The sequence below is a fragment of the Syngnathus leptorhynchus genome, chromosome 16 (assembly GCF_054491065.1).
Source record: "Syngnathus leptorhynchus isolate UIUO chromosome 16, UIUO_Slep, whole genome shotgun sequence".
Classification (NCBI taxonomy): Eukaryota; Metazoa; Chordata; class Actinopteri; order Syngnathiformes; family Syngnathidae; genus Syngnathus; species Syngnathus leptorhynchus.
Genome location: NC_141210.1, coordinates 9,013,775 through 9,041,114, shown reverse-complemented (window position 1 = coordinate 9,041,114; position 27,340 = coordinate 9,013,775). Strand labels below are relative to the sequence as shown.

General features: G+C 47.3%; 3 protein-coding genes across 11 annotated transcripts in view; 1 reads left to right on the top strand and 2 right to left on the bottom strand.

Annotated features, from left to right (window-relative positions):
- Positions 1-20: 20 nt before the first annotated feature.
- On the top strand, positions 21-23,944 carry aatka (apoptosis-associated tyrosine kinase a). Of its 7 annotated transcripts, none has more exons than XM_085934562.1 (15): positions 21-143; positions 1,562-1,797; positions 7,582-7,715; positions 10,720-10,837; positions 16,588-16,667; positions 16,995-17,113; positions 17,439-17,526; positions 18,180-18,313; positions 18,576-18,660; positions 18,732-18,853; positions 18,991-19,140; positions 19,414-22,330; positions 22,404-22,572; positions 22,645-22,787; positions 22,876-23,944. In XM_085934562.1, exons 3-15 carry the CDS (start codon positions 7,671-7,673, stop codon positions 23,014-23,016), a joined length of 4,311 nt encoding a protein of 1,436 aa, XP_085790688.1. In that variant the 5' UTR covers positions 21-143; positions 1,562-1,797; positions 7,582-7,670; the 3' UTR covers positions 23,017-23,944. The 7 variants fall into 7 exon arrangements, with proteins under 7 accessions (XP_085790688.1, XP_085790690.1, XP_085790687.1 ...); XM_085934564.1 differs by having other exon boundaries at positions 73-143; positions 1,565-1,797; XM_085934561.1 differs by lacking the exon at positions 21-143 and adding an exon at positions 818-941.
- Positions 877-4,406, bottom strand: tspan10 (tetraspanin 10). Its single transcript, XM_085934573.1, has 3 exons — positions 4,197-4,406; positions 3,249-3,814; positions 877-1,790 (listed from the first exon to the last, which is right to left on the bottom strand). The coding sequence occupies exons 1-3, from the start codon at positions 4,281-4,283 to the stop codon at positions 1,460-1,462; spliced, it is 984 nt and encodes a 327-aa protein (XP_085790699.1). The 5' UTR covers positions 4,284-4,406; the 3' UTR covers positions 877-1,459.
- Positions 23,230-27,340, bottom strand: part of LOC147044755 (BAR/IMD domain-containing adapter protein 2-like) — a 35,364-nt gene continuing 31,253 nt past the window's right edge. Inside the window, exon 12 of one of the 3 annotated variants that reach the window (XM_085934569.1) lies at positions 23,230-26,657. In XM_085934569.1, the coding sequence (XP_085790695.1) occupies positions 26,588-26,657 (70 nt within the window). In that variant the 3' untranslated portion in view covers positions 23,230-26,587. The remainder of the gene's footprint in view (positions 26,658-27,340) is intronic. The other 2 variants (XM_085934567.1, XM_085934566.1) reach the window with 2 other exon arrangements.

The window sequence follows — 27,340 nt, the reverse complement described above, 5'->3', positions numbered from 1 at the left end:
ATAAATGTCAGTAATGCACATTGAAGCTGGTGCCACCTCGCCGTAAAACAAAACGAAGAAGAAAATGACGTAACTTACCGTTCACGAACAAGTCCTGAATTGCATTTCCCTTCACCAACGAACGAATCTGAGTGAACGAATCGGTGAGTGATTTGCATTTACGGTTCATCGCGAGAACGGATCAGTGAGGGAACGAATCCTGACTTTCCCGACTTCCCGTTCGCAAACGAGTCAATGGGTGTACTGCCTTTCCGTGCATCAACGGATCAGTCAGTGAACGTGTTGCGTTTCCAAGCGTGAACTGTAAGCAAGAATGTAGATTTGGGATTCACTTATAGTAGGTTTTATACAACGTGTTTGCATATATATACCAAAATATTTTTATCCAATATATGGACTGCAGTTTCACATTAGGTTGCTGGTTTGAGATGTACTTTTATTATTATTATTATTATTATTATTATTATTATTATTACACATTTATGTTATAACTTGTCTGGTGTTTTATTCCTTGTTTTTATATCCGCCAAACAAAACATAAAAATCAGATATTTGGTTAACTGCTTTATATGACAATATGTATACGTGTTTTACGTTGTTATATGAGTTGGTGTCCCCAAAATTAACAAATGTCGGCATCACGGTTTTTTTTTTTCAACCTTTTATTCAAACACAAACACATTCGATATAATAACACCATCAACTACAAGCCAACAAATACAAAATTAAAACTTCAATGTCGGCATAACGTTTGTCGCCTGGCAATGGCCTCCCGGCAATGCTGTCTGTCACTCCTTCGTGAATCTTCGCGAACGACCAATCAGCAGCGAGTGGAGGAGGGACTTTACGAGTCAGTGACGTAATTTCCCGTTCACGAATGAGTCAATGACGCAATTTCCCGTTCACGACCAGGCGAGAGACTGATGCCAACGGATCAGTGTGTAAGTGTTATATTGTAGAAAGAAATGTGTTAATTACCCGAGCCAATTATTATTATATTTGGGTGGGGGTTGGGTAGTTGTATTGTTTGATGTGTACGGGTTGTTTCCATGGGATGTAAAAAAGAAATAAAAAAAAGAGAAATCGGATCAGTCTGTGTGGGGGGGGGGGGGCGAGAGGGGACGATTCGTTGAACGATTCGTTTGAACGAATCTTTTGAGTGAACTGATTCTAAAGATTCAGTTTACCTAAAATAACTGGAATTCACATCACTATGGGACAATACGGTGGCTCTTTGCCTGAGCAGCTTCCAAGTTATGGGCGGAGATACAAGGTGGCTGCAATCTGAAAAGTTTGCTTACAGACATATTTTCAGAAATACAATACCCAAATATGACTCGCTTGTGTCATTTCACATTTGATGGATGAGTGGCAGGCACTTCAGAGACACAAACGCGAGCATACTTAATGCGAGAAAAAAATTATTTTTGCAGAATATGCCCCTGGAAATATCAGCACATTAGTAATTCCAATTCACATGTGGCTTGGCATAGACTTTATGCTGGCGGATCTTCTGTTGAAGTCGTGTAGTGATAAACAGAGTCAACATCTGCACTCCCAGCAGGATCAGCACCACCGTCCAGATCAAGCCCCGATGCTGCTCCAACCACCACAAGATGTTCTCCAGGCACCCTCCCAGAAAGATCAGGCTCTGGGCGCTGAACTCGTCCAGCGCTTGGGTGTCCAGGCCGCACTGAGAGTTCCACACAGTGCCGTTCTCCAGCGGGTCAACACAGCACGTTGCTGGAACACCACAGGCCAGAACTCCTGGAGCGGAGCAGTTGTAGTATCTGTGAGGTAAGGATTTTGGAAAGAAAAGCTTTGTGACACAAGCAGTGTTGGTTAGGTTCAACTATGACATGTCATCACGGGTTACGGGGGTCACAGCATCACTATCTGGTTTTTTTTTTTTTTTACGGTTAATAACCATGATATAACTTCTTTATGCAAATTCACTTTCGACCACTGGATGGCAGCAGACTAATTTCATTAAAGTGTAAACTACAAAAATCCAAGAGATCAAAAGAGAAAGTACCGTATTGGCCCGAATATAAGACGAGGTTTTTTTTGCATTGAAATAAGACTGAAAAACTGGGGATAGTCTTATATTCGGGGTCTAGACATTATACCCATTTTCACTTGTGCGCAGCGGTAAGTTAAAGGTTGCTGGTATCGAAGATGTTGCTGTGATTGTGTTGTCCGATCGCGGTTTGCTTCGTGTGCGCGCCGTTTGATTGACAGCTCTGGCGCGCTTATAATCGACTGAGTGTGTTGCTGTGATCGTGTGCGTCTTTGACACAAAGTGAGTATATACATTTCATTGTTACTACTGTCCACTGTGGTGCCGTTTGTCCGATCACGGTTTGCTTCGTGTACGCGCCGTTTGATTGACAGCTTCGGTGCGCTCCTTTAAGTTTGTCTCGCATCATACGAGTGGCCGTCACGCAGCGATATGGCGACTAAAGGTCGCCAGCAAATGTATTTTGTTGTCTTGATCGATGACTTATGTTTGGTGTGTTGCCGAGAGTATTTTATTCATGTTTTTGTTTTTTTTCCCCAATAATTCAGTAAAGCAATCAAAACTGAACCATGTCTTCCCTCATGTGTTCTGACCGTCACCCGGGGGCGAAAAGAGCATAACCGTCCGAGCCAACCCCCTATACAGTCCTCAGGCTTCCCAACAGTAGCGGTAGCAGTTTGCATTATTTTATTGCAATGTTTTTCCTTCTTCAGATTGTTTCAAGACTTCAGTTAGACTCCACTTTGACGGTTAATGCAGTTATTGCAAGTTTGTTGTTTTATCACAGTAGATTGGTTTATTTACATTTCAAAAACCAGAAGCCATTCATTTACAAATGTGATTGCACTTTAGTTTACATATTTAAATGTTCAGATATTAAGATGTGATAGACAGTTTTTGCATGATTTAAATGAGGCAAAATAACATGCTTATTCTCTCGAATATATTGTTATTATCATTTGTTTCAGATGTAATTATTTTCTGTATAAAAATTAAATTTGGTGTTCAAAAAGTCTATTTTCAAACTTGAGTCTTGAAAAAGAGGGGGTCGTCTTATAATCGGGGCCGTCTTATATTCCGGCCAATTTCAGCACAGCCGCGTTTTTGTTGAAATGATTGACATTCGACTGTAATCCTGCTTTTTTACTCCTACCGATAGTGAATATGTTAACATCTGAATTCACTTGACAGAATCTTTAAAAGTTTAAATGCGCCACAACCAACTCACATGTTAACCTCCCAGTCGTGATAAGTATCCGCCCCACAGCACTGCAGATTGGACTGGATCTCGTCTGCAATGAACCTCAGATCCGGGTCGTCCTGGTAGCGAGCAATGGCAGCTAGCGCGGCCGACCGCAGGACGTTGGTGATCTCTCGTTGCGCACTGTACACCACGATGACAGCCAAAACCTGCACCGTGATGACGGCCAGCAGCAGCCCGGAGAACAGCTTTAGCAGGAAGGAGTTTTCCCGCAAGGCGCCCACGCAGCCCGTTAGGCAGAGCAACGCCAGCAGGAGGCCCAGTGTCACCAGCGACAGCATTGGGTCAGTACCCACACTTCTGATTTTCTCCTGGGCAAAGGACTCTTTGCTGATGAGGCCCCATAGGCCCAAGGCGAGAATAAGCAGGCCCAGAACGGAGAACGTTAGGTTGCTCAGAACCAGGAGGTACTTGAGGAAGTAGTCAATAAACGAAAAGCCACGGCGAGACCGGATCTCTTTCAAGTTGGCCTGGTGTTCACCGCTCATGCCCTCTCGGTGGAGCTCACTGGTTCCTTGGGATCCCGCATTCTCCTTAGATAAGACAGCCACGGGAGAATATCATATTCGGTGGTAAAAAAAAACTACAAAAAAACAAAAACAATGCAAAGCTTTGCTTTCGACAAGTCTGTTTAGCTCAATGCTAACAAATGATGCAAAGTATCTGAGAAAGGCCTAAAGAATAGCATCGGTGTGGTGGTGTTGGAACGCCTTAAGCGAAAGATTTTTGAACAGACACGGTGTAGTGACCCGTGTACAGATAATCTCCCTTTTCTTTAGTCTCTAACAAGAATGACGAATAGGGCTGGAGCTTAACATTCCTGCCGAGTGGGTATAGTAGGCTATTGAGCGGTGGAAACAAACTTCTAAAAAGTTGAGTTCCGAACAACAGCCGAACAGTAGCTTGAGCATTTACCTTGGGTATGAGCGGGCTGGACTCGTCCGACCTCATCCAGGGCCAAGGGACTTTTCTTAGAGCCAAATCTCTACTGGTGCTGTCCATCGCTGCAAGACAATCTTCTCATACGTGGGCTGAGTGGTTGGCAGGGCAGCGTGTATGCTCAGGCGCAGTCGCCGTGCTGCGTTTGGCCACGGGGGGCTGTCAGACGTGCCCTTTTTTCCATCATGTGAGAGTCACAGTGAGAGGATTAGTCAGTGTGCGCTGCATCACAAGAAAAAACTACTTTGAGCAAGATTTTTGTCTCGTACTGTGGTGTATCTAGTACTATGTACAGTAAAGTAACCATGAATTAGCCTTTAAACTTTCCCCATACAAATAGTTGCGACTCCACTTCCCTAAGCACTGTTATGCTTATGCCTGCGTACAGACAAAGAGTAAGGGCTTCCAGGCCGGTTCACAAGCGGGTAAGCGTGTGGCCTGAGGGGGCCTCTGATGCTCTTCGAGACTGCTTTGGCTCTACAAACTGGGAAATGTTTAAGCAGGCAGCCACTTGCAATAATCAAACGGACATTGAGGAGTATACTGACTCTGTGACCTCTTACATCGCGAAATGCATTGATGATGTGACCCTCACGAAATACTTTGTCACTCGGCTAACTGGAAGCCATGGCTGACAGGGGCTGTCCTCGCGCTGTGGTGGAGAGAGTGAACAGCACCAGATTACTGGGGTTGCACATCAGTGAGGACCTCTCCTGGACCACCAACACTGCGTCGCTGGCCAAAAAAGCTCAGCGCCGCCTGTACTTTCTGCGGAAACTCAGGCGAGTGAGTGCTAATCCTGCCATCATGACCACATTCTACCGTGGCACCATTGAGAGCGTCCTCTCCAGTGTGGGGTGGTAGCTGCACTGAGTACAGCTTGAAGGCCCTGCAGCGCATAGTGAACACGGCTAGTAAGATCATTGGTGCTTCACTCCCCTGAAGGACATTTACACCTCCCATCTCACCCGCAGGGCGACCGCGACTGTGTGTGATGTGAGTCACCCCGCTCACTCTTTGTTTGATCTTCTGCCCTCTGGGAAGAGGTACAGATGCCTGCGCTCCCGCACCACCAGACTCAGAGACAGCTTCGTGCTCCAAGCTGTCCGGATCCTGAACTCTCTCCCCCCCTCCTCCCTCGGCTGCATAACGTCCTGTATTTTTGACTTGCGTGAAGCTGGCCCCCCCACACACGCAAAATTTAAGGAAAATAGTCTGTTTGGTTTGTGCTTCGTTTGTGCTGGTTTGTGCAGCAAAAATTTTCGTTTGTGCAGCAACGATTTTCGAGTTATAAAAGATTATTTTATAGGTCATCCAGAGTTCACCCAGCCCCACCTTTTTCTCCAAATGGACCCGAAATGGTACCGTTCGTTTGTGCTGGTTTGTGGAGCAAAAATTTTCGTTTGTGCTGCTCCGGTTTCGTAGATATTAGACATTTATTATTATCGCGATGACGTCGCGAAATGTCTAATATCTACGAAACCGGAGCAGCACAAACGAAAATTTTTGCTGCACAAACCAGGACAAACAAAGCACAAACGAACGGTACCATTTTGGGTCCATTTGGAGGAAAAGGGGGGGCTGGGTGACGTCATCGCTATAAAATAAATGTCTAATATCTACGAAACCGGAGCAGCACAAACGAAACCTTTTGCTGCACAAACCAGCACAAACGTAGCACAAACGAACGGTACCATTTCGGGTCCATTTGGAGAAAAAGGTGGGGCTGGGTGAACTCTGGATGACCTATAAAATAATCTTTTATAACTCGAAAATCGTTGCTGCACAAACGAAAATTTTTGCTGCACAAACCAGCACAAACGAAGCACAAACGAAACAGACTATTTTCCTTAAATTTTGCGTGTGTGGGGGGGCCAGCTTCACGCAGGTATTTCAGCGTTATATTCTAGCTGTCTGCCGTATGCACGCTTGCTCCATTTTGCTCCTCTTATTTTTCTACTTATTTATTTATTTATTTATTTATTGTTTATTTACTTAGTTTATTTGCTTATTACTTATTCATCGCTCTTATCTATTGTCTTTACTCTGTGCTATTTGCTTGTATGTGTTGTGTGATGTGTCTCGTCACCGTGGGACGGTGGGGAACGTAATTTCGATCTCTTTGTGTCTTAACATGTGAAGGAATTGACAATAAAGCAGACTTTGACTTTGATGTTCCGACGTACGTATACGGGAACAGAACCTCGTCGTAAAGCGACCGCAGAAATTCAACACGAACGGCGACTGCAAGCAGAATACCTCCAGAGCAAAGCTGTGCCAGCCAGCTGCTCCAAACTTGGGAAACAAATTCAGGAACAGTGATACAACATTCGTGGTCAAAGTAAAAGCGTAGAATCCAGAAGCTATCGAGTATGATTTTATTTTGAAAGTTACATCAGCGGCAATAGCTGCGTAACTCTGTGAACTTCACACTGACGCAGGACGTTCCGCTGCGGAACTCGAACGCAGAGGAGCGTCGTTGGTTCTTTTTTATTGTTGTGATTTTTGAATGAAACAGTGCCGCCAGTCAGGACGCGTCGTTAGGGGGGGAAAATATTCTTGCCTGATCCTGTGGGATTTTTTTACAAATAGATGTGGCTCGATTTGATCGCCGTGAGGACATCAGATTGACGATCAGGTGCGCCGCAGGACGCAAAGAATAAAGGTTGGGGAGAAAAAAAAGGACAATGGTGACCTTCCAGACATGCCCACGCGAATTTGAGTGTCCACGTCTGCCTCCAAATCTCAGAGAGAAAATCTTGCTAGGCAGCTCCTCCTAAAGAAGCTGGACTCAGCTGAATCAGCTTCATTTCTGAATGTAATCATTTGTCCGAAATCATCATTGCAAGCTGTTTTGTATGCGTGGGAGGATGCTCTTAACCCTGCACGTGACTATCATGTCAGCGTTCTTCAATCCCAGTTTTGCCTTCAGCTCCCACTTTGACACAGGTAAGCGTCTCTCACACGCGCCATTTGGAGGACGCATGCATCTTTCCAAGCTCATTTGCGGCACGCCGTCCTAGTGGTTAGCACTGGCTTCACAGTCAAGCGGTTTGGGGGTTCCAATTCCAGCTCAGACTTTACACTTTCCATATCCTCCAGCTTCCTCCCGCATCCCCAAAACACGTGTGTTCAGTTAACTGAGTAAATATAATGTACAAACGCTTGTTCGTCTGTGATTGGCTGTCGACCAGTCCTGAGTGTACCCCACCTCTCGCCCAAAGTCACTTGATCCGAATGAAGACAAGCCATAAAAAAGTGACCACAGAGTCATTGCCGTGCTCAAGGTGCTTGAACATGATTTTGACAGATGGGCGACTACCATTTTGCTGAAACGTTGCTCCTGGTTGCCTTTTTGCAGATGGAGCTCCGCTAAGCGAGCTGTCGTGGCCTTCGTCCCTAGCTGTGGTGGCGGTCTCCTTTACGGGACTCTTTGCCGTCATCTTCCTCATGCTGGCCTGCCTGTGCTGCAAGAAAGGCGACATCGGCTTCAAGGTGAGCTCGCCTGGGCGGCGTGACGTGGTGGAAGCTCCAAAGTGGAACACAAGTGTAAAAAGACCTTAACCTGCGTGTGATAAAAGTACATTCAAGTTGAACTACTCACCTGCCCAAGAAAATGGCCAGGGGAATCTGGAGGTTTCTGAAATGAGCGCCACCTTGTGGCAAGTATCGTGAGGAATATGAATGAAGCAAAAAAAAAAAAAAAACTCCTTTCATTTTGATACATTTCAGAGTGCGGCTATTTTGCCACTCATCAACTGAAAGAGACATAACAGTACCCTCAGCCTAAGCCATAAATAAAAAAAGAGCAAGAAATGACGACGAAAAGAATGCTGGCACTTTGAGACGGCTGCTGGGGCTGGCAGCTTTCAGCCATCCCACAACAAGTAGATTCATTGGGTAAAGGTGCACTTGTGTCCGACTTTCACCATCCTCCAGAGCCCAAAAGAACTCAGCATTCTCAGAGAATGAAGCGGTGGTTTCAAAGGAAAGGGTCTCCTGGGAGCTGTGAGCGAGGCTCACTGACTCACAGCCTGGTGCCCCCTCCCAACTTTCCAAGGAGCGGCAGATGGTTCCCAATGGCGGACAGAGAAAAAAAACTAATTGCTCCTAATTGCTCATCTCAATGGAAGACTATTTTTCGTTCCTGCTCGACATAAGCCAGAAGCTCTCTTGAAGTCCTCAAAGTTGCTTGATCCAACATGTGACGTGCATCTTTGGCCACATTCGCGTCGAAAGGCCGCTTTTGCTTCCCTCTGCTGGAAATAGGGGGGCATTAGAATGTCCCGTTTTATTTTCATAACGGAAAGATTGTCCATCCATCTGTCTTCTGTACTGCTTGTCCCCACGGGGGTCGCGGGCGTGCTGGAGCCTACCCCAGCAGTCACAGCGGGCAATAGGTAGCGGACACCCTGAACTGGTTGCCAGCCAATCGCAGGGCACACAGAGACGAAAAAAAAACACACTCACAGTGCTCACTCAGTCAGTAGCATGCATGTTTTGGGGACGTGGGAGGAAACCTACGCAGGCACCGGGAGAACATGCAAACTCCACACAGGGAGGGCTGAAGGTCGATTTGAACTCACACCCTCTGAACTGTGAGGCGGACGTGCTAACCAGTGCGCCACCGCCACAAATGATTGTTTTGGTCCAATTCATCAAGAAATGGTGGCGAAATTTTTTTTGACTAATGCCTGATAGTCATTGACTTAATGCACATGTATCGTAATTTTCGGACTATAAGTCGCTCCGGAGTATAAATCGCACCAGCCATAAAATGCACAATAAAGTGAAAAAAAACATATAAGTCGCACCGGAGTATAAGTTGCACTTTTGGGGCAAATGTATTTGTCAAAATCCAACACCAAAAACAGACATGAACCAGCAACAACAGGCTTAACGATACGGTATGCTAACGTGACGTGTACACAAACGAGGAGCTGAGAACGGGCCTGAGTAACATTCAGAGTTATTCAAATAAGTATTACATAAATAACACGTTTATCAAACTATCTGTGTCACTCCAATTCATTAAATCCATCGATCGTCCTTCATGTAAACAGTGCCGCGTATGCGCCGCATATGCTGACGTCGGACCCGTTGTAAGTTGCATTTCTAATTATTCCACAGACCCATATAATGATATATAAAGTATATTTCAAATAACTATCATATTACAACAATATTATCAAACCATCTGTGTCACCTTTGAGACTGCTTGTGATTTAGGGCTATACAAATAAACTTGACTTGACTCCAAATCATTAAATCCATCGATCAAATTCCTCATCCTTTATGTCAACAACGCTGCGCGTGCGCCGCAGATATCTAGTATATAACTATATTGTAGCATTAACAAAGTACCAGGAAAGACGTGGGTTTATATAACAACAATATTATCATACCACCTGTGTCACTCCTAATCATTAAATCCATCGATCAAATTCCTCATCCTTTATGTCAACAACACCGCACGCGCGCACCGCACAGATCTAGTATATAACTATATTGTAGCGTTAACAAAGTAGGAAAGACGTGGGTTTGGTAAACGAACTTTATTTAACAAAAGAAGAGTTCAACGAGCCAACAACTACTGAACTGTAACGATAAAAACATAAACAAGTTGCTACACAAAATAAAATGTATCAAATAACTATAACATAAATACGTTTTTCAAACCTTGTGTCACTCCAAATCATTAAATCCTTCAAACGTGGGGCCTTTCGTCATCCCGTGTTCGAATCCTTTCTCCTTATGTAAACAACCGCCGCGCTGCTGACGTCACTTGCAGTTCAAATGACAGTAATCCCTTGCTACATTGCGGTTCGTTTATCGCGGTTTCACTACATCGCGGATTTTTGAATTTTGAAAATTTGTGAAAAAATTCATATATAAGTCGCCCCCACCCAAACTATGAAAAAAAACGCGACTTATAGTCCGAAAATTGCGGTAATTCATTCTTTTGTGCAACAGTCGAGGACTTCTAACAACACAATTTGCAGAACTCGCCTCTCACACATTTTCAGAAGAGATCAGATAGACTTGACCATTTGATTACCCGGCGAGTTCTATACAGGCAAACAAAATGTTAATTTTTACGTCCTCTTTAAGCTAAGTGACAAAGCGTACTCAACGACAACTAAGACAAGCATCACAAACAAGCTGTTGGGATTATTGCAGCCAAACAAGTCAAACGCTTGCTGCCACCACATCTCATTTCATCTCGTCTCATCTTGGTCAAACAGATGGCGTTCATTCATAAACATCAAGTGACGTCGCTTTCATGCATTGTGCACATTCCCGATCGTGACACAAAGTGCTGACATGTCGTTGGAGACAAGACGGACTTGATTGGTGCGCACACACAATGCGAGGCACACATGACTGACGGACGGGTGCGCGTGGGCATTGGAACGCCCGCTCACAGTGGTACCATTGTCTCTGGCTTGCGCGGGCGCATGATTAATGCCCCCTCCGTGTGTGCGTGCGCGCGCGCCAGGAGTTTGACAACGCCGAGGACAAGGAGTACCAGGCGGACCTGTCGCCTTCCTGCTACAATGGACCCGAGGTGTACATCCTGCCCCTCAGTGAGGTCTCCAAGCAGGTTGACGGAACCAGTAAGGCAGCCCCGCAAAACACAAACTCGACTCACAACTTTCGCTGTCGACTATCTCCTCTTGAGAGCGAACCCACCTTAAGTATTTTGGTCTTGAGTTGAGAGCAAACGTTTGAGAAACAAGCATTCTTTGCAAGGCTACAACAAGCAGGAGTTTGGCAAACATGAGCAAGCCTTTACAACATTGGTTGAAGTTGACAAAGCAAAGACAATTTAATAGTAAACAATTATTGCGTTCAAACCAAAGCACATACTGTAACTTTGCCCTATGATAGCCCGCTAACTGAATGCTAACACACTATTCAAAACACCATAGACAGGCTAACAAAACTAGCATTGACATTGCAGTATGCTTAATTTAGTCATTTGATAGGAAGCCACAACAATGGACGTTTCTTCCTCACGTCCTTTGGAGATAAAACACAACCATTAAGTGCCTCAAATTTAAAATGGAGCCACTTTATGTAGTTAAACTGTCAATCCATTGTCAAGTCATTAGCAGGAAATCAATAGCACGGCGTTGGTCCCAAACGTTGTGCATGCAGCGGTTGGAGGTGGCTGCAGGAACAAAGCAGTTCGACGCGACAAAGGGAGGATTGCTGACATTGACCACAACACGTTGTCTTGGGACACAAATGTGGAGCTTGTGTCTCGTGATTCGCTTAACAGTGCACAAGGCGCATTGACCGGATGCATATGCGCTGCCGACCGAGAGCATCGCTTCTTTTCCTCCCGCGCCACTCACCGGAAGACGGAGAAGAGCGCCGCACAGAATAGACGTTGGCCTCTCGGCGTCAACCGGGATGCAGGCACCGCCTCGGGCTCTCGGTGACCGTCCCTAGCGTCTGCTCGTGTCTGCCCACAATTGCAACACGGTACACAATTGCACAATTGGTCATAGTGTTGCGGGGTGACGGACGGACGGATAGGAGGAGGAAAATCTTTCTTGTTGATCCTGGAAGTTGTGAGAAAAGTCGGTCAACAGTCAAAATATTAGAAACAGCTCAGCGGTGTGATAGATTAGGCTTTTATTATTTTATTTAGCGAATGTAAAGTCCCTAAGCCAAGCAGTTGCCTCCTGGTCTGCTGTATGGAGGGTGAGTAACCCTCCTTTAAGTCTGTAGAGAGGACAAACTTCTATGATGTGTTCCATGGTTTGCTCCTCTTCACAAGCACACAGTGGGGTGGGGCTACTGCCCCATTTGTGACGGCTGGCCAAACAGGGGCCATGTCCAATCCTGAAACGATTGAGTGTGGACCACTGTCTTCTTGAGAGGTTGGTGCCAGGGATCTGATGGTTGGGGTCTGGCACCAAGTGTTTGTTTGGGACCTCCTTGGACTCCCATTCCATTTTCCAAGCCAACTGGATGGTGAAGTCGGTTGGTGGGGTGTTCTTCCAGATTGGTGGTCTGGACGGGAGTCGAGCAGTGGGTGGGTTGTAGATGTCTGTTTTGATCGGTAGATGGGGAGAGTCTTTGATCTTTTGAAGCATCTTATGAGTGGCTGCTTCTCCCCGAATATGTGTGTGTGGGGGGATGTCAGGACAGGAAGTCAGGGGATTGGTGTTGAGCGGACAGTCCCGATTATGGTCTTCATGGTTGTGTTGAGCTGGGTGCCCACATACTGAGTGTGGGGGGACCTTGACCAGACAGGGGCACAATATTCAGCTGCAGAGTATGCAAGGGCCAGTGCCGAGGTGCGCAGTGTGGACACTGCTGCCCCCTATTTCACACCAGCGACTTTACAGATCAGGTTGTTCTTTGATTTAACTTTGGCTGCAGTCCCCTTTAGGTGTTCCTTAAAAGATAGGGTCCGGTCAAGGGTCACTCCAAGGTAGGTTGGGTTGGTGGCGTTCTTCAGCTTGAGTCCACCCAACGAGATGTTTTGCATTATGGAGATGGAATACACTGGATACAGTTTTTGCTGGGCTTGGCTTTAGGCGCCAGGTTTTACAGAACGAGTCCAGTTTGGCAAGATCTTCTGTGAGCACCCGTTCCAGTTGGTCGAAGTCTGGTGCTTGAAATGCCAGACAGATGTCATCTGCATAGATTAATATCCGGGATTTGGTGGTGGGTAGGTCATTTATGTAGAGATTGAACAACGTTGGAACTAGGACTGAACCTTGTGGTAGCCCGTTTGTCTGTTTCTCCATGCACTCGTGTTCTGACCGAGGTGAACTCTGAACCTTCTGTTTGTCAGCAGAGTTTGTATTATTGCCGTTGTCCAGACAGGGAGCGCTTTTGTGAGTTTGAGTAGGAGGCCTTTGTGCCAGACAATATCATAGGCGGCTGTGAGATCGAGGAACACAGTCCCTGTCTGCTCTCAAAACCATTTTTGATGAAGGTGGATAGGGCCAGTACCTGCCGGATCCACACAAAGAAGTTCCTCTACTCCTCTACGTTGTAAAAGTCGTCGTTCCAAGATTTTGAAAGGAAAGCTGAGTAGGGAGATTGGGCGGTAGCTGGCTGGCAGTTTGTGGTTTTTGCCAGGTTTTGGTATGGCAATATCTTTTGCTGTCCGCCATTTCTTTGGAATCGAGTTTGTTTTTACAATCCTAGTGTAGAATTGTGCCAAGGTGTTTCATGAACTCTGGAGAGATGTTGTCATATCCTGCTGCCTTTCCACATTTCAGGCACTGCAGGACTTTCTCCAATTCAGCAACCTCAAAAGGCTCTGAAATTCTATCCTCTCTGAGCACTTGTTGGTGTTTCTTTAGCTCAGATTAAACTGCTCTTCTGGTGGGTTTGTCTTGAGTTACTTTTGCAATAGCCATCAGATGCAACTTGATTGGGTGTGATGGATGCTCGGTTTTGGCTGGGGGGCTTTTGTGCAGCTCCTAGACGGCAGATGAGGCTCCAGCATTTCCTGCTGGAGTGTGTAAAGTTCAGGTTAGCTACTGCCTCCTCCCATTTCCTTCGCCGAGCTGTAGTTAGCGATTCAATGGGATGGTCTGCTATCTCAGGGTCCCCTGATGTTTTGTAGGCTTGTAGGAGTGCAGCGCTTTCTTCGTCCAGGCATGGTACGTACAGGGGTCGGTAGCCTTGGGGGATGGCTGAGTGGGTAGCTTTATAGATAGCGCTGCAGAAGCGGTTGTAGGCTTCATCTACAGTGATGGTGTGGAGTGGGATGGTGACAACACTCCTATCCAGAGTTTCACTGTATTTCTTCCAGTTGGCTTTGCGGAGGTTCCAGCGCATCTTCCTTGGGCTGTTTATGACTGGGAGCTGTATGCCAACGTATACGAGCAAGGGGCGGTGTTGACTGTGTGGAAAGTCGTCAAGGATGAGAATCTGAGCAGGATAGGGTGTTCCATTCAAAGAGCTGACCCAACACAGGTCAGGAGAATAGTCTATCTTCCACCTGGCGGAGTGGAAGGTTCCTCTTTGTTTGGGATCGTGTATCAGGGCATGGTCATTTCTAGATGCCCAGGTGCTCAGGGTAAACCTGCTCTCATCCGTGAAAAGCACAGGGCGCCAGTGGCGGACTTGCCAATTCTGGTGTTCTATGGCAAATGCCAATCGAGCTCCACGGTGCTGAGTTGTGAGCATAGGGCACACTACAGGACGTCGTGCCCTGAGGCCACCCTCGTGAAGTCTGTTTCTGTTTGGGCAAAAACATTCACACCAGTAGCCTGCTGAAGGTCATTCTGTAGGGCTCAGACAGTGCTCAACCTGTTCCTCCTTGCACAAAGCAGCGGATATCGGTCCTGCTCATGGGATGAGGACCGTCTACGGCCCTGTGCAGTTCTCCTAGAGTAACTGCCTGTCTCCTGGAATCTCCTCCATGCTCTGGAGATTGTACTGGGAGACACATCAAATCTTCTTGCAACACCATGCTTGGATGTGTCATCCTGGAGGAGTTGGACAATCTGCGCAACTTCAGGAGGGTTAAGAAATCGCTTCATGCTTCCAGTCGTGATAATGACTCTTGCTAAAGCCAACACTTTCGGAAAAAGAGTTTAAAAAGATCAAGAGGGAGGAGCTTGAAATGGCCTCCACCTGCAAAACCAGTCCTGTTTTGGGGACCATCTCGTTGTTGCCCCTCTAGTGTACCTGTTGTTAATTCCATCAACACCAATGCAACTGAAAGTGATTAACAACCCCCTCTGCCACGTGCCTGACCAAAACCTTGAGAAACGTGTAATCAAATTCATGCTGTACCTTGATAAAAAACAGTTTCTTTAATTTTTTTGAGCAATGTATATATATATATATATATATATATATATATATATATATATATATATATATATATATATATATATAAATCTTCCAGTAACATTTTAGAAGTTTAGTCTGGCTGCCATCATTTGGATCGATGGGTTTTATTTGCAAAGAAAAACAAACTTTTGAGTTATCAGCTGCTAAAAGGTGTATCTTTTGGGCACACCCTGTATGTAGACTGTATTTGTGGTGAGTATATAATACACTTGACACCTTGCACTAATTGTATCAATGTGTCTATGGATGGCCGTCGAGCTATTTCACGACGAACCAATGTTAAGTATGGCTGCTTGATCGAATGAATCCAACCGATGGCTCTCGTTCTCTCTAGGAATGTCGTGAGTAGGATGCACACATTCCTCATTTGGATGACATGCATACTCCTTCGTTTGTCTCCGTCGTGCACGTTTGAGTAGAAGGGTGGGATTGTTATCACCGTGACAACCTCTTCCTGGCGTTCCACTGTCTGAATGGGCCTTTGTGTGTGACAGCGAAAGCAACAATAGCCTCCATTTAGGCGGGGTGGACAACGGGTCAGCAATAAGGCCTGGGCGGGCAGAGGAGGACTGCCATTATCAAGCTCGGACAGAGACACGGGTCTCTGACACCGAGCGACGGCACGCACCGTGACCTAAAATGCGAGCGTCGGGCGGGGCTGGCGATAAGGCTGACCACCACGACAGTGCTCCTTTCTGCATTTTACAGAGATGTGGTTGTGTGCCATTGGGCCAAGGAATGCTGGCGGGTGGGGAACGGAGTGGGTTTATGTAATTCGGTGATGGGTGTCTTGGAGCCGCACCCTGAGCTGGCGCCTCAGATGACGCACGAGCAAGAAACGAACGAGCAACGGCCTCCCTAAAGAATTCAGGTCCCAGATCTGGGCGTGCGTGGTGGATGTCCCGACAGCTGGAGAACCTCTAGAGAGGGATTGGGTGTTTGTGCGGCCGGCATGGCGGTGGTGGGAGGGCGAGCGGCGGCCGGAGCAGCGGCCGAAGCGGCGGCCGGAGTGGCGGCCGGAGCGGCCGGAACGGCAGTTGGAGCGGCGGCTGGACCGGTGACTGTCCACTCTTACGCTTCTGAGCGGGACTTAATCGTCAGAGTGGCGGGCTGCTCCGCCTCTCCGCTCCAGCGACTGGCCTTGTTTTGGGAATATGAGGATCCAGCCAGGTAACTTATTTATTTGTGGTTTCTTTTTTTACACCTTCTGGCTCGTGGTGATGTGCCTCTTGGTCGAGGGACCACCATGGGTGGGGGGGCTTTTTGATCCAGTCAACCAACCGGTTCTTGCCCTTTTTCTACTCGTGGCACTTTTCTCTCCTCACTTCCTATGTTGTGCGTTTCCACAAATTCTTCACAGTTGTTGTGAATCAGCATGTAACACGAGCAGTGGCCCATTTGGTTTGGGAGCAGCGTTGGCTGGCTCGATGGGTCACTGGCTGGCAGGGTATCCAACCTGAGCTGTCCTGCAAGAAAAGTAGCTGCAGTTCACGGAGCGCAATCCATAATACTAACAACTTTGTTTTTCCAGTCCAGCGTCTCAAATCGTCAGACCTCGACCGCCATAGTTTGCTCTATCTAAAGGAAATTGGCAACGGCTGGTTCGGCAAGGTAAACAATGTCTTTGTATCATCCCCAAACTACAAATAGAGACAGTGCGTGCAAAATAATTGTCATGGAGGATAGTTCTTGCTTTAACGTTAGTTTCTCAAGTTGACTTGGATTTAACACATTTTTAGAGCAAGGGCATTCATTTTTAGTTCTGGGAATAGGCTCCCTTTTATTTTAGATTTGATCACTTTTAGAACTGTTCATGTTTTAAGACTTTTGATGCGTCACTTTTTTATCACATACAGCCTAATGATGGGGAAGAACTTCTCTTGTTAATTGGAGTCTGATTTGGAAAGAAATTCTATTTGCTGTCTTTGAACATGCCAGGTGTTTCTCGGGGAGGTCAACGCGGGTCTCAGCACCACCCGGGTGGTGGTGAAGGAGCTGAAGGCCAGCGCAAGTGTCTGGGACCAGATGCAGTTCCTGGAGGAGGTCCAACCATATCGGTCAGTAAAATGAACAATAAAATTTGGTCATCATTGGGCTCGGGACTGACATTCGTAGTCTGAGGCAAACGTTTTGTCTGAAAAAGTCCCGACTTTTTGGGGGGCCAGTAAAATGAACAATAAAAAGCTTGCGACAGTACTTTTTGTGTTTTTTTCTCTGTCATCATTGGGACTGACATTCACAGTCTGAGCCAAAAGTTTTGTCTGAAAAAAATCCAGACTTCTTTTGGGAACAGCCTACTTGCAAGGGCCGAGTCACACTCTGCTTCGCACATTGGAAGCGATTTTTAGAAGGTACCCAAATGACTGCTGAATGCATTTGCAGGACCTTGCAGCACGCCGCCCTCCTGCAATGCCTGGCCCAGTGCTCCGAGGTCACTCCTCATCTGCTGCTCATGGAGTTTTGCCCTCTGGTAGGAAACACTTTGATCTTGTCATCCATACGAGCCGGCCTGCCACCCTGCATTTTGAGCACTTCATCTACTAGGTGGAGAAGGCGTTACATGCTTGCCTCAGCAATACAACACAAGTCAAACAGTGTTAGGGCAATAGAAAAGAAAAATCTACAAGTGACGTTCCCCAGAAGGTTAAAAATTGTCTATCGATGCTAAAAGACAGGTTGGGCTAGGGGCGAGGGACTACAGTAATCCCTTGTTTATCGCGGATAATTGGTTCTAAAAACCACCTGCGATAAGTGAAATCTGCGAAGTATGGTCACCAACAAGAAGTACTGGGCAGGCTAATGAGTTAGCGTAAAGATGCTAATTCGCGATCGTGCTAACACGCGAAAACAGACTTCTAAAAGAGTGTAAACGAGCATCTGGAGCAATACTACATTGTCCTAAAGGTTACACACGTTTCCTCAATTCAGAGTTTTATTTTGACTTTTAAATAGATTTTTAATTTGGAAAAAAAATCTGCGATGTAGTGAAGCCGTGATAAACGAAACATGAAGTAGCGAGGGATCACTGTACTTTTATATGAGAGCCAATGAAGCTCCACCTGTCTGTGCCCCAAGCAATACTTTGATCTGGCGACAGCTCGATCCTTTTGTGTTTCCTCCAAGGGTGACCTGAAAAGCTATCTCCGCAGTCGCCGCCAGTCCGACTCGGACAGTCCCGACCCGCTCGTCCTCCAGCGAATGGCACGTGATGTGGCTTCAGGGCTTTTGCACCTCCATGACAATGACTTCATCCATAGGTAACTAATTGAACAAGGCGGCGGGATCTCTTCTGGGCCTCACAGTTCTCAGCGGGAACCTGTGCCACCCCCTGTCGGTCTCTTCCTGCAACAACATCCTGGTGCTGCCTGAGTAGTGGCGTCAAAACTCCAGCATCAGTGATTTTGTTGCCGGCGGCAACCCTTTCCTCACGGCCACCTTGCCCAAGTCGAGCAAATGGAGGCATCTCCAGGCATCTCTAATCAGTCCTGCTACAAAGCAACATTCCATCTTGTTTGGCAGTGACCTCGCCCTGCGGAACTGCCAGATCACATCAGAAATGTCAGTGAAAATCGGGGACTACGGCCTCGGTCACAGTCGCTTTAAGGTTTGGCCCGACTTGTCACGTTCTGCCTAATCAGGTGGGCGCGCGAGCCAATTGACCCACAATATGTGCAGGAGGACTATTACGTGACGCAAGATCAGATTTGGGTGCCTCTGCGCTGGATGGCGCCAGAGCTCATCGACCAAGTGCACGGAAACCTTTTGGTCGTTGACCAGACTAAGGCAAGCAACATATGGTGAGCTTGCTGTTCACGATATTTGTCATGGGAACTGCATTTGCCGTCATTCCTCTTGCAATTTTATGGAATGTTGTGCGGTAGGACTGTTTGGGATTTTTGATCCGCTCGCTCATCCTCGATTTGGACCGTCACAGGTCGTTGGGGGTCACTGTGTGGGAATTGTTTGAGCTCGGAGAGCAGCCGTACCGACGGTACTCTGACAGACAGGTGCTACTGTACGCCGTGCGAGAACAGCAACTTAGACTGCCCAAACCGCAGCTCGACTTTTCCTTGGCAGAGCGCTGGTGAGCTACGCTGTCGTCGCAGGCTGGCTGCGTCTACTCGGAAGTGAATGTGTTCACAAATCCCTCTCTGTTTGTCTGTCTGTCTGTCTCGCGCTCGCTCTCGCCCTCTCTCTCTCTCACACTCTCGCACTCTCTCTCACTCTCGCGCTCTCTGTGTCTCTGTCTGTCTGTCTCTCTGTCTGTCTGTCTCTCGCTCTCTCTCACTCTCTCTCTTACTCTCGCACTCTCTCGCTCTCTCACACTCTCGCACTCTCGCTCTCGCGCTCTCTCTAGGTATGAGGTCATGCAGTTCTGCTGGCTGCAACCCGACCTGAGACCGAGGAGCGAGGAAGTTCACCTCCTGCTCACACACTTGTGCGCCAAAGGCTCCAGTGAGGCAGGGGAGGATTTCCAAGAAAGCCGAAATTCCTTGAGACCAAAATTGCTCGGCACCCCCTCCCTAGTGGCCGTGCCTGCGCCCCTTGACCTCACCGCCCCGAGTCGGGCAGCGGAGCTGGCCTCGTCCTCCTTCCCCCTGCTGGGGCGCTTCTCTGAGAGCTTTCACTCGGACGTGGGGGATGACTTGCTGACAGTCACCGAGACCAGTCACGGTCTCAACTTTGAGTACAAGTGGGACCAGGCCCGAGCCGAGCAGCCGCACTGCTCGTCGTCCACTGGCGGCTTGCTGGGCCAGGTGAACCCGCATTCCCAGGATGTCTATTATTCAAGCGCCTCTGGTGAGTGTTTGCCTGAGGCCTCTCCACCCTACTATGAGCCTGAGCATGCAGGTGTGGTCCCTGTGCTGAGTGCCCGCAGCCCCTCGGTCAGCAGCGACTACTACATTCGCATTGAGGACACATCGGAATATCGCATTCATGTGGATGACAATCCTGCCCTGGAAGCCGGTGGCGCTCGGTCGTCTCCTCAAAGTCAGATGGCTTCATCCGCCACACGACCGAATGCTTACCGGTCAACGGCAGCTGGGCTCCGATCGATCGCCTCTGATTGTGAGTCAGGCTCTCCTGTACAGCCAACCGCCGAGCCACTGCTTCGACAGGCATCGGGTCCAGCGATGTACGGCCACTCCCATACAGACTCCTCTTCCTTTCGAGCCGCTCTGTCGGATTCAGAACACGCAGATATCTGTGATCCGCTGGCATCGTCAGAAAATAAGCAGAGTCAGATGCGAGCAGCGAGTGGGCCGAGTTCAGGCTTGTGTGATCCCTATCTAACAGACGAAAGCAGATGCTGTACAACGATGGGACCCGTTGGACAGACACGACTCATTGTTGGTCCAGATGTTAAAAGAGGCGCCGGCCCGCTGGGGGGTCATCGGAGGAGTGGGGACAGTGACAAGGCCACTTTCCCTGAGGAAGAAGCCACAAGCTGGACCTCCAACCATTCTGCCAACAATAATACCCCAAACCTTGACCCTTTGCACTATAACGCCACAGAAGTGTGGTCTTTAACCAAGGACACCACCAAAACCTTCTGGAGTTGCAGGACTTTTCAAGAGGAGACGATGCGAGGGCAATCTCCCTGGAGTGCTGCCAGCAAACTCAAAGAACGAGACAGAAGGGCCGGTCCGCAGAAAAACAATCTGGCTTATACAAGTCAGAGTGCCCAAGAAAATGAAACACCGCAGTTGTTACAGAACGGAGAGAGATTGCACTCCAGGCCCAACAGGCCCGATGCCACCTACGTCAAGTCCTCTTCATCCTTTAAGGAATCTCATAGCCGGATTCAAGCTCCAGAGAAGCTGAGGGCCAACAATCAGGAGGCGGCTTCAACACCAGTCTCTGCTCTTACTTGTTTATCCTTCAATGGAAGCAGAGAATTGACAAGTGGACTTGGGCTTAGAGACTCCGGCGCTAGCCTCGTGGAGCTCACAGACTACAGTGAGGAAGATGATGACTTTGCAGACATCACATCAAGCATCTTTACAGACTTCAACCTTGACTATGGTGACATGCAGGAGGAAGAGCTAAGCCCGCTTAAGAACCCGGAGGGAACTCTCGACTCTGTAGACACCACAAAACTCTCGTGGTCAGTGGCGAGCACCTGCAATGGAGCCTTCAGCCCAGACTCGCTCAGTACTCCCGCCCAGCCCAAGTCCCTGGACAGCGGCTACGACACAGAAAATAATGGGTCCCCAAAGTTCATGTTTAACGAGCTTTTAGGGCCACAAACAAGTACAAGTGGACTCATTGTGCAAGTGGGTGTGCAGCAAAATCTCAGCGGCACCTCAGAGGTCCACTACAAGTACATCATTGATAAAAACACATACCGAGACTCTGCCTATTTCTCTGACTATGATACTGAAAACGATAAAAGCCCGAAGGAAGAAGGAGCAAAATTCTTTGGCGATCCAAATAAATGCCACTTGGATGGTGGGAACCTGAGCTCTTCCAGAGATCCAGTGAAAAGGGAGGAGTTGAATCAAAGACCCAGCTGGATTTTGGCAGGAGCCTCCGAGCCAAGCTCTCCCCGTTCTTTTTGCACACCTGCAATGTCCACCTTGTCACCCTTGCCTGTGCAGATGGGCGGGTGCCTGACCAAAGAGGCGGCCGCAGACTATGACCAGCTGGACTTGGACAGAGAGTGCCAAGAGGAGCCCTGCTCGGAGCTCGGCTCCTCTGTTGACTCGGGAGCCTCGCCCGTCAAGGAGACCTCAACAAACGACCAGGACGGAGGTGACGGATCCCAAGACTGTTGCCACAGACAGATTTTATGCACAAACTCTACTGCATCTGATTGCCGCGATGAGCAACCCAAAGAGAGGCAAAGTGCAGATCAGTCCATGGAGGATGAAGAGGTGCCGGAATTCCGTCACATGGACGCACTGGCGGACAGAGGAATGAATGTGGAAGACTTTGAGGACATTGATGCAGAGGAATGCGACCCGCAGGACAGCCAAGCATCAAATGACGCCTCATTTGATGCTTTAAGAGCCCCGCTGGAGGAGGCAGAGGACGACAGCGAGTTGGATGAAGAGTTGCGGACCTACAGCATCCAGGAGGAGGATGGCGAGGGGAGCCATGAGGGTCTGAGCGCAGTGCCGGTGGTGGTGAGTGACAGCAGGGGGGCGAGGCATCTCCGCAGTCTCCTAAAGACGCCAACGCTCCTTACTCAGTCCCTCTGTGAGGAGCTAGAGAGAAAGAAAAAGACAGTGTCCTTCTTCGATGACGTCACTGTGTTCCTCTTTGACCAGGTACCACATGAAAGTGACTTTGGTTTTCAGAATATCCATTAAAGCACCCCTCCACCCTAACTTTTGCACTTAGGAGAGCCCAACTGGGGATCTGGTCGACGACCACTTCTCCACCGAAGACGGGTACAGTGGGAATGGGACGAAAGATGACATCACCTCCAACCTTGATGAAAACATGTCAAAGGTGGATGAAAACAAACATGAAGCTTGTGAGGAAACAGACGGAGACAGGGCAGAGCACGGTGGGACACTCATGGCAATGAGATTTCACGTGGTTCATCGTTGCTTAATGGCCCTTGTGTCTTTGCCTTCAGCTTTGAAGTGGGAAGGGAATGTAGCACTTGAGCCTTGCCAACGTTGGCCCAACACAGCAGCACTCGCTTCCCCTTCAAACAACGTGGCAAAAAGTGTGGCGCTCGATTGGTTCCTGGCCTCCAGCAGATTCTCCATCACGCAGGTGTCAGGTAGCAATCTCTCTCAAAACTGGTTCAACACTTGGCTTCCAATTCCAGACTAATTTTGGCAAATGTTTCCATCCCTAACAGGGGAGCCCAAAGAAGGTCCAAAAGACTGAGAGGCCATCGGTGGACAGTTCCTCAAGCGTTTCTTCTTTCCCCCTTCCAAAACACGCATTGCCGCATCCGTATGGATGTATACACAGTGTATACAAAGTGTATACTTTGTGATAACAGACAGTCTTAGCCCAAAGTGGACGCCAGCCACACTTGTGTTGGCTCCATGGTTGCATCCAAAAGAGCTTCATTGTGTCATTGCCTCTGCCCAACATTTTTCAAGGACTCTTGCACACTCTTCCCAGCAGTGGAAAAAGAAGATGTTTTTATTCTTTAAGATCTTATCAGGGGAAAGTATTAGTAAACAATCACATACAATACAAATCCACTGATATGAAAAGTCTACATACTCCTGTTAAAATACCAGATTTTGTGCTAGAACAGAAAAAAAATCATATCCACCCACCTGTTGCCATTTAAAGAGCGCCCCTCCAAAAGGTTCTGATGTTCTGGTTAGCTTTTCCTGCCATCGCTTGCTTTAAAAAGCCGACTAGACGAGCAAAATCACCAAATGATTCCCTAGCGCGGCACCGCTGCTGCTCAGGGCTCCCCTCTCCCCCAGGGGATGGATTAAAATCACACGGGAATGGGTTTAAATGTAGAGGACAAATTTCACCACGCCCAGATGTGTGTGAGACGATCATTGGGACTTTAACCTTTTAATCTTTCAAAGTATTTAGGGTAGGGTTGGAGGCATTTAAAATGGTCAGTCCGTACCTTCAGACATAACTCTTGAAAGAAAAGATTTGTTTCCCTGTTGACTTGTACAGTTTAGAGGTCACATTCATGATGGGGAGGACAAAAAAAAATACTTGGAAAGGATTCCTCTTGAACAGGGATGTGCAGACTTTTTATATCGACTGAACCTTGGAAACATGAGAAAAATGTCCAAGTTGTGTGTCCCTTTCCACTGCATTGCAGATGCGAGGGACGTTTTCAAGCCGCGCTATTGTCATACCGTCCTTGGGGTCTGCATATCGTCGCATGTCGTCACGTTGTCCTCGTCTAAAGCGAATACGTGGCGGAAAGCGGGACTTGAATGCCGAGCACGACGGCTCCCTCTGGCTGGAAGAAGCAGCCGCTTTGTTATTTTGTCTGTCATTGGCTGCCATTGAGCTCTTCCCAAAACAAAACACGCAAAAGCATCCTCCCTGGCCGACTGGCTGTGTCTGCGCACTTCTTTGCTGTCAAATATCATTAACGTGTTTTAAGGGCACGCCGGGGAAAAGACAAATGGCAGGAATACATATTCAGGAAGACAAGCGCAGAAGCTTTTCTTAGGAGCGTACGTACATATGTACAATCTATTGTGAGGGAAAAAAGGAAGAATTTACAAGAAGAAAGTTATATAACTGCCAGATTTTATTTGCATGTCAGCATTTGCCCCCATCCAACGAAAGCAACCAAATCAAACGATGGCAGGTTCGTCCTCCTCAAATGTTCGCACCCTTCTCATTTGGTCTGGCACCAAACAAAAATGTGCCGAAGATGAAAAGAAGAGTTGTACTAAGTTCATTTTGTTTCCTTTGTCAATCACTTTTTGGTTCTTTTATCACAAACAAGGTAAGTCCGCCATCACCGACCACTTCAAAAAAGAAAACCACATCATGGACTGGGAAAAGGCCAGAGTCATCCGCACCGAAGAAAATAAACATCAGCGTTGGATCAGGGAGGCCATTGAGATCCGTTAACGAGGCCCGAGGACCATCAACAGAGACGGGGGAGCCTACATGCTCTCTACCACCTGGAGCAGCATTTTGGAGAGGTGAAGGGACAGCAGAGGGGGTGACTCATCTGTCAAATCTGACAGGTGAGTCACGCCTTCATTCATCGATCAGCTGATAGACGCGTCACAACTACAGCAGTGACACTCTGATGAAGGCGGAAGTTCATGCCGAAACATGTCAGGTAATGTAACCTAAAATACCTTGTTTGTGATAAAAGAAACAAAAAGTGATGAAAAGAAGAATTGGTGCGCATGAAACGTGTGTCCACTGGGATTTATTTGGATTCTTTCTGTACATAACAGAGAAAAAGTCTGATATGCATTTGGCTTGCAGCCAGCTTGCGTGTCAAGCTACTCACTCGCCACGTGCCCAAGCTCATCTTTGTTTCAATTCTCAGTTTTGCCTCAAACTGAGAAGCAAAACCTCACTTTATTCTGCACCTTGTTACATTAGCAAGCAAGCCCTCGCCTAAGGAGAAGACTGAAATTTAACCTCACCCTGTGAAGAGCATCAATATGAACAAGATGAAAAAAGGAGCCTTTTCTGGGTGAAATTGCAACAACATAAAGAGGAGGGGAACAACAATTACAAACGAAAAGTGTGGAGGGCTCAAGTCCCTCACCAATCTGCAACTGCAGCAGAATTTGACATGAGCAAATGATCGCGACCAGAACTCGGACTGACAAGGGGATAGGACGAGCTTTGCCATGAGCTCATGCACACAAACCGCATTGACAAAAGCAAAAATCAGAGAAGTGCTGAATTTGCAAAGAACAAACGGCCAAGCATTGTCAGCAATGTCAAGAAGCCAAGGATTAGCAAAACACATTTTTGCCGGGCCGTGACAACGCAGAAAGAATGAAAAAGGAAGAAAGCAACATGACCAATACTCGCCTGTGAGTGTTGATGATACCGCCCTCCACACCGTTTTCTGCCTCGCTTATAAAAACTCAACATGTAAAGCTTATTGCTGCTTTTGTAACATCAAGAACGATCAGATAAAGTGAGAGCGTCACACGAGAAAAACTCCACAGATTAGGGGGCAAAAAAAAAAGACAATGTTGTGATGATCAAATCTTTTTGGTGTGCACGTGTGGGAAAAATCACTTGACTGGAAAAGAGTCATGTTGCAAGAATACAATAGTCAGATTACAGGTATCAATGTGGAAATTCTCAGGAAAAAGTCACACTATTCAAAGAATAAAGTGAGATTTTTGTAAAATTCCCACTTTGGCAATACTTACTTACTCTTATAACAGAACTTTATCTTGTAGCCTCACAACATTGTCTTTTGTCAAGTTGTTAAATTGACTTCAATTTGTAGCGTTTCAATGTTGGCCTTCTGTTTCTATGAAAGCAAAAACATTGGACAATTTCAAGAAGGAAGTCATCATCTTCCCAAAAAATTGAATGGGCGTGAAAATAGTTACGTTACAAGAATATAGCTAGAATGTAATCTTATGTGAAAAAAGTCCCAACAAGAGAAAATACCAGAACAAAAGAGAATAATCGACATTCAGCAAATATTTAAATGTTTTTGAAATAAAACTTCATTGTCATAAAACAGAGACTTAATTCTTGTCAAATTCTAACTTTTCTTTATATTGACTTAATGCAATCGAGACTCTTGCAGTCTTTTCAAATCAAATGTCATGATATGTAAACTTTTAAACGACTCTCATTTTCCACTATGAAAGAAATACAAGAGTAAAGTGGTATTTTCTTGGCAATATTCCAACAAAATTTTTAATGAGCTGACTTTTTTTGCCATGATACTGCCATTGACCATTCTTTGTGCTGTATGGCAGTGCTATTCATCATTAAATTAACGGATTTGGTTTACATCAAAGCGAAGGAACAACTTGTTCCTCCCCCCACCCCACCCACCCCCGTATTTTGGTCTAAAATTAAAGAAACAAGCAATAACACAGGGTTTCTAGGGGGCGGGGTGCAGCCGTCTAGTAGAAGATGGTGGCCGATCGGTCGTCAGTGAAGGTGGGCCGAAGGTAGACCTCCATGGAGCGCTCACTGTGGGGACAGGAGAGGGCATCACCGAATAGGAACAATTGGGGAAACCATTCCAGTCACAAGCCAACCTACATAGCAGGCACAGCCGCGACCACGGCCACGAGCGCAGCCGCGGGAGCAGTCGCGGCCACGGACGCGGCCACGGACGCAGCCGCGGCCGTGCGCGTCTTCCCCATGCAGCCTTCGACTCATGTCCGCAATGACGGAGCACCGGAATTTTAGCAAATAAAAGAGACAATCATGCGGGACTCAAAACTCCAAATTGCCGCCGCTCTTTGCCAAAAAGGGGCAGCCACCGAAGGAAGCGGTAAATTAACAAGAAGGCGGAGGAAACAAAGAGGGGGAGTGGCTGGCGGGAGAGGTATGGCACTTACGGAGGTCCTCAGAAGCGGGACAACTCTGGACCCAAACTGGAAGGGAAAGAGAACCTTTGCATTGGAAGAGTTGGCCTCGCAGCTCATGCTTTGAGTCGCATGTTAACATGTGCAGCGAACTCAAACAGTGCAATCTCAAAGCCGGATTTGGTTTTGTTCACATGCAATTTTTTTTTTCTCCCATCAGAAATATGGCAAACATCCATCCATTGCCATTTTGCGTATCAGACGAGAGGCACAGAAACCGATCGTTGCCAGCGTCGAATTGCGTTTCACCTAAGGTTGCACTGTAAGCATCCAACTGAACAA

Excerpts from the sequence above, each read along its gene's own strand:
- tspan10 (XM_085934573.1), bottom strand. The coding sequence starts at position 4,283 with ATGGACAGCACCAGTAGAGATTTGGCTCTAAGAAAAGTCCCTTGGCCC. Across the intron at positions 3,815-4,196 it reads CCAGCCCGCTCATACCCAAG|GAGAATGCGGGATCCCAAGG; the intron begins GTAAATGCTCAA and ends GTCTTATCTAAG. Across the intron at positions 1,791-3,248 it reads CACGACTGGGAGGTTAACAT|ATACTACAACTGCTCCGCTC; the intron begins GTGAGTTGGTTG and ends CTTACCTCACAG.
- aatka (XM_085934559.1), top strand. The coding sequence starts at position 7,079 with ATGCGTGGGAGGATGCTCTTAACCCTGCACGTGACTATCATGTCAGCG. Across the intron at positions 16,668-16,994 it reads GCAACGGCTGGTTCGGCAAG|GTGTTTCTCGGGGAGGTCAA; the intron begins GTAAACAATGTC and ends TGAACATGCCAG. Across the intron at positions 19,141-19,413 it reads TTTTCCTTGGCAGAGCGCTG|GTATGAGGTCATGCAGTTCT; the intron begins GTGAGCTACGCT and ends CGCTCTCTCTAG.